This window comes from Gossypium hirsutum, chromosome A02 (assembly GCF_007990345.1).
Source record: "Gossypium hirsutum isolate 1008001.06 chromosome A02, Gossypium_hirsutum_v2.1, whole genome shotgun sequence".
Lineage (NCBI taxonomy): Eukaryota > Viridiplantae > Streptophyta > Magnoliopsida > Malvales > Malvaceae > Gossypium > Gossypium hirsutum.
In genome coordinates, this window is record NC_053425.1 from 4,230,653 (window position 1) to 4,236,222 (window position 5,570).

The 5,570-nt window shown below is 34.2% G+C and overlaps 1 protein-coding gene across 1 annotated transcript; it reads left to right on the plus strand.

Moving 5' to 3' along the window:
• The first annotated feature begins 2,153 nt into the window (after positions 1–2,153).
• On the plus strand, positions 2,154–4,570 carry LOC107941612 (ATP sulfurylase 1, chloroplastic). Its single transcript, XM_016875176.2, has 5 exons — positions 2,154–2,891; positions 3,123–3,528; positions 3,635–3,895; positions 3,980–4,066; positions 4,155–4,570. The coding sequence occupies exons 1-5, from the start codon at positions 2,383–2,385 to the stop codon at positions 4,290–4,292; spliced, it is 1,401 nt and encodes a 466-aa protein (XP_016730665.1). The 5' UTR covers positions 2,154–2,382; the 3' UTR covers positions 4,293–4,570.
• The last annotated feature ends 1,000 nt before the right edge of the window (positions 4,571–5,570 follow it).

Genomic DNA, 5,570 nt, shown 5'->3' on the forward strand with positions numbered 1-5,570 from the left:
TCATGGTATATATATATTATTGATACATGGAAATTATTGTACTAACTTCAATGTTGAGGTTGTGCATGTTAGGGTAATAATGCATTGAATGGATATATGAATGTTTATTATATTGTATTGAAAATATTAGGTAAGTATAATTCTTGTTACATGAGCTTACTAAGCACAAAGTGCTTACCCCGTTTCCTTTTTCCCTATTTTGTAGTGTTAAGAGCTTGGAGGTCGGATTTGGTCGGAGACACATCACACTGTCAACCTCAGGATTTCGGTATATAAAGAAACTTTATTTTGGAAATCAATGGCATGTATAAGCTAACAAAGTAAATGTTAACGTGAAATGAATGTAAAGTTAGCCATTAGTATGGTTAACAAACCTGGTTTTAGATATGTGATGACGTTATCTTATAAATATGCATGAATTTATCTTGAAAATATGTTGAATTGATTTGGTTGATGTGGATTGGTCTCGATTTAATATTGCAGGGAAGGTTAGATATTTAGAAAGGGGCTATATTGAATATAAAAAAAATTAATTCGTAAACTTCGGTAATGCCTCGTACCCTATTCCGGCAATGAATACGGGTAGGGGTATTACAATGATACCCTTAATAATGTTGAAAATAAAGAGGATTGAGCCATCAACAGTGGTATTGTGATATTGGCTATAGGGTATCACGAGACCCAAAACTCTCAAAGGGCACCCATTTTAAAACTATCAAGGATATCATAATACCAGACCATGTGTATCGCAATATCACTATTAAAGGGAGACAAAAAATGACCACATAGATAGACCTTGTCCAACATGTTCCGCAACTAAAATTAGACGATCAAGGGCAATTTGGTCACCATTTTTTGGGTCTGTAATTTGCTAAAAAAGGCCAAAAATTGATTGAACAAATATACACTAGACACTTGACTATTTTTCATGTTTTAGAATTTTTCTCTTCATTTTTTAAGGTTTTAGTTTTCTTCTCCATAACTTTAAGATTTAAGTTCATGTTTATTTTTTGTTTTACTTCGTTTTCATAGCTATTAGTTAAGTTAATTATTACTGTAGTTAGTGTTTATTTACTTGTTTAGTACTTAAAACTCTTTATATGTTTCAATTTAATCCTAGTTTCAATGCAACTCAGTTTCCTTTTAGTTTCAGTATTAAAAATATAATTTTTAAGTGTTCTTACATTTCCTTTGCTGCCATTGTTATTGTTTTCAAGCTTCTTTGAGAAAAACCCAAGTTTTTCTCATTTTTCTTGTGTTTTCTATTTATGCCTATTGTGTGTGATTATCTTGTTTTTGTTTGCTTAAGCATGAATATGGGTAACTAAATCATAGGTGGTTGGTTAATGGAAAGGTTTAGGGACCAAATCACAAAATTTGGACCAAATCGAATATAATACAAAACTTAGGACTAATGCCCTTAAGGGAAAATTAAGATAAATGAGACCGAGAGGAGATATTATCAGACACCAATTTGATAATCTTGAGAGATAAGTCGAATTTCATGCCTTTGAAGAGCTTCTTCTAAAACTGATATTACAGAGACTTGTAAAATTGACTCTGATACCATTTTTAACCAAAATACCAAAGATACCATAAATTTTATTTTTTAAACTCAATTCTAAATTTCAATTCATTTAAATTACTTTTCAAAACTCAAATTGTGAAAACAAATTATATTTCAAGCCTTTTTATTATAATAAAAAATAAATTTTCCTCATTTTCTTGCACTTTGCCTATTTTTATTTAATTTTTTGAATTTCTCTATGTATTTTTGGAACTTTTTAGATTTTTTTAAAAAAATCAACATTTTTATTATTTTATATAAAATTAGGGTTAAATTGACAAAAAATACAAAATTTAAGAACTAAATTATTATTATACAAACTAAAAAAATATCATCATTAGCCACTTAATAGTTGGTTGATAAAAAAACAATTTAAAAAACGTTAGTCACCAAAATATAACTTTTTTTTAATTAAGACATCAAAACAAAAATTTATGTATAATTGAGTGATTAGTTGTGTAAATTTACCCTAAATATTAAAGCATAGATAAGATGTAGATTCGTAATGGCTGATTGCACAAATGAGTGGCCAAATTTGACGCCCAAAACCTACAAAAGTAAAATTAAAATTCTAATTTAATGAAACTAACGAAGAAACCAAGCAAAAAAAACTGTCCAGGTTCATCCTCTCAAAAATAGCTTATAAATTCCAACATCGATACCACATGTTTTCATATTCATAAAGAACACGACGCCTTTGTCTTGTCTCTCTCACGGTTCCTCGACCAAATCAAGCTACCGAAGGCCAGGCTATAAACAGTACACCCCGACGTTGAGTGTTTTATTTTTTGATTCACCGATCAAAGCTCTTAACAATGGCTTCCACCATCTTCATTCAAACTCCGTTTCAATCCAAATCTTTGAACAAATCCTTGAATACCCATTTTGTTCCTTCCTTTAAACTCCCTGTTTCCCTCTCTTTCAAACCCCGGACCGCTGCCTTCTCCAAACGCGTCCATATCCGAGCTGGTTTGATCGAACCGGACGGTGGGAAACTTGTCGACCTCCACGTGTCGAAACCGGAGCGGGAGTTGAAGAAGCGGGAAGCGGCTTCGTTGCCCAAGGTGAAGCTTACTCCGATCGACGTGCAATGGGTTCACGTTTTGAGTGAAGGCTGGGCTAGCCCGTTAACCGGGTTTATGAGGGAATCTGAGTTCCTCCAAACTCTTCATTTTAACTCGCTCCGGCTCGACGATGGTTCCTTCGTCAATATGTCGGTCCCGATTGTATTGGCTATCGACGATTTGCAAAAAGCGAGTATCGGTGAGTCCAACAGAGTCGCTCTCCTTGACTCGGATGATAAACTCATCGCCATCCTCACCGAGTAAGTTGTTAAAAAAAACAGGGGCCAGAAAAAAATTAGACCAAAATGTAATTTCATAGATTCTATAGGGACTAATCCAGTAATTTTACCATTTTGTTGAACTTCCATTTATAACGTGATAAAATCCTTTGTGAATCCACCATTTTGCATTATTGAGAAGCTTGTTTGAATGTGGGTCAATTTATGATCTTTGGTTGTTGCTTATGCTTTGGTTAAATTGATTGTTTTCAGCATTGAGATTTACAAGCACCCTAAGGAAGAAAGGATAGCAAGGACTTGGGGGACTACAGCCCCTGGTTTACCATACGTTGAAGAAACAATAACAAATGCTGGAAATTGGTTGATTGGAGGCGACTTGGAGGTTATAGCTCCGATCAAGTACAACGACGGTCTCGATCGGTTTCGGTTGTCTCCGGTGGAACTCCGTAAAGAGTTTGAGAGGCGCAATGCCGATGCCGTGTTTGCTTTCCAGCTTCGGAATCCTGTTCATAATGGTCACGCTTTGTTGATGACCGATACTCGTCGGCGGCTTCTCGAGATGGGTTATAAGAATCCCATTCTTTTGCTTCATCCATTGGGAGGTTACACTAAGGCAGATGATGTTCCTCTTAGTTGGCGAATGAAACAGCACGAGAAGGTAACTAATTCATCCTCTTGTTTGCCTTGTTTGGAGATGTCTTGAAACCCAAGCAACCTAAATTTTGAATGCAAATGCTTGATTGATGATAAATTTTTTAATTTAGGTGCTTGAGGATGGTGTTCTTGATCCTGAAACAACTGTAGTATCTATATTCCCATCTCCAATGCACTATGCTGGTCCAACTGAAGTGCAGTGGCATGCTAAGGCTCGGATTAATGCCGGAGCCAATTTTTACATTGTCGGTAGAGATCCGGCTGGAATGGGTCATCCGGTTGAGAAGAGAGATTTATATGATGCTGATCATGGGAAGAAGGTCTTGAGCATGGCTCCTGGACTTGAGCGGCTGAACATCCTTCCTTTCAGGGTATAACAACAAGCATTCAATCTCATTGCTATTTTCTCATAAAATGTAATTACTTGTGGCTTAAGATTTGAGAACCCATTGCAGGTTGCTGCATATGATAATACCCAAGGTAAAATGGCGTTCTTCGATCCCTCGAGGGCTCAAGACTTCCTCTTCATATCAGGCACCAAGGTAAACTTTCTCACCATATGATTATTACCATAGACTCGGTTTCAACATCTGAACTTAATTCGAAAACGGGGTGCTTCCGGTTTTACAGATGCGGACATTAGCAAAGAACAAAGAGAACCCTCCTGCAGGATTTATGTGCCCTGGCGGCTGGGAAGTGTTGGTCGAGTATTATGCCAGCTTAACACCATCGGACAACGACAGAATACCGCAACCCGTTGCTGCTTAGATGAATTGAATTTGGAAGCAAACCTCGAAACACTATTTATCTCCATCGCGTAATCTGGACCTGGTGAAGTCTCTTGTGTCCAGATTTTTGTTCAATAAAAACCATGTGGAGATTCTGTTTCATAGTCATGAAACTTGCCTCGTTGTTACTAGGATGCCCATTAAGGCATCCACCATTTATTCCATTAAGCCATTTAAGCATAAGGGTAAATTGTACTATATATATAAATATATTTCGTTATTGTCTTCTAATGAGTAACATGGATTGTTATTCTCGTATTTACTGCCAAAAAATCCAAGGTTGTTTTTTAAGCCATGCAAGAAAATTCTACTGCTAATATACTAAATGTGAACCAGAACAATTGTCTTGTCTGTAGCAAAGCTGAGTTAGAGTTCCACTAGTTGTTTTGGACTCTTTAAACTGCAAGGATCAGGGTTTAAACTAGACATAGTCCAGGACTTTGAAGCCTTGCATGATGTGAGTATTTCCCCTTAATTAGATTTCAAACCCAATTAATTTAAGTAATTCTGTTGGATCAAAAGAGTCTTAAGATCCCTAATAGTTTAGGACTTTTATTAAATTAGTCCATTTCTTGTCGGAACGGAACGTATCAGTCCTAAATCGGTACCAAATAATGTATGTTCCGTTCCGGTCTGTTTCAATCAATATCGGCTTGTATCAATGGATACTAACCTATACTAGTTGGTATAAAATTTTGATATTTTAAACTAATTTTAAAATTTTTTGTATCTTAACCATTTTAATTTTTTTATAATTATATTTAAAATTAAAATTTATTAAATTAAATTGTTGAACCTAATTAATAATTTTAAAACTTATATTTATAAATAAATATATTTATATGGATGTAATTGAGATATATTGGTATGTATATACAATATGTAATTTATTTATTTTATCAAAATAATATATAATTTATTAAGAAACTAAAAAATTAGACTATAAAAATATATATATGAAAAATATTTACATGTATATATAATTTATCAAGAAATTAAAAATGGGACTACAAACATATGCGTGTGTATGAAAAATATTTAAAGACATCGATAAACCTAAAACAATACATCGAAACATGCCCGTATTAATATCTATCAATACGAAAAAAAATAGTACACCCACCGATACGATACTAACTACCTTGATTTACAAATATAATTTATGTTAGATAAATTAAAATTAAAATCAAGTTAATAGAAAGCGTTTAACAAAGAATCCACATGCGGAGATTGTATTTGGTCTACAAGCTAAGGCATC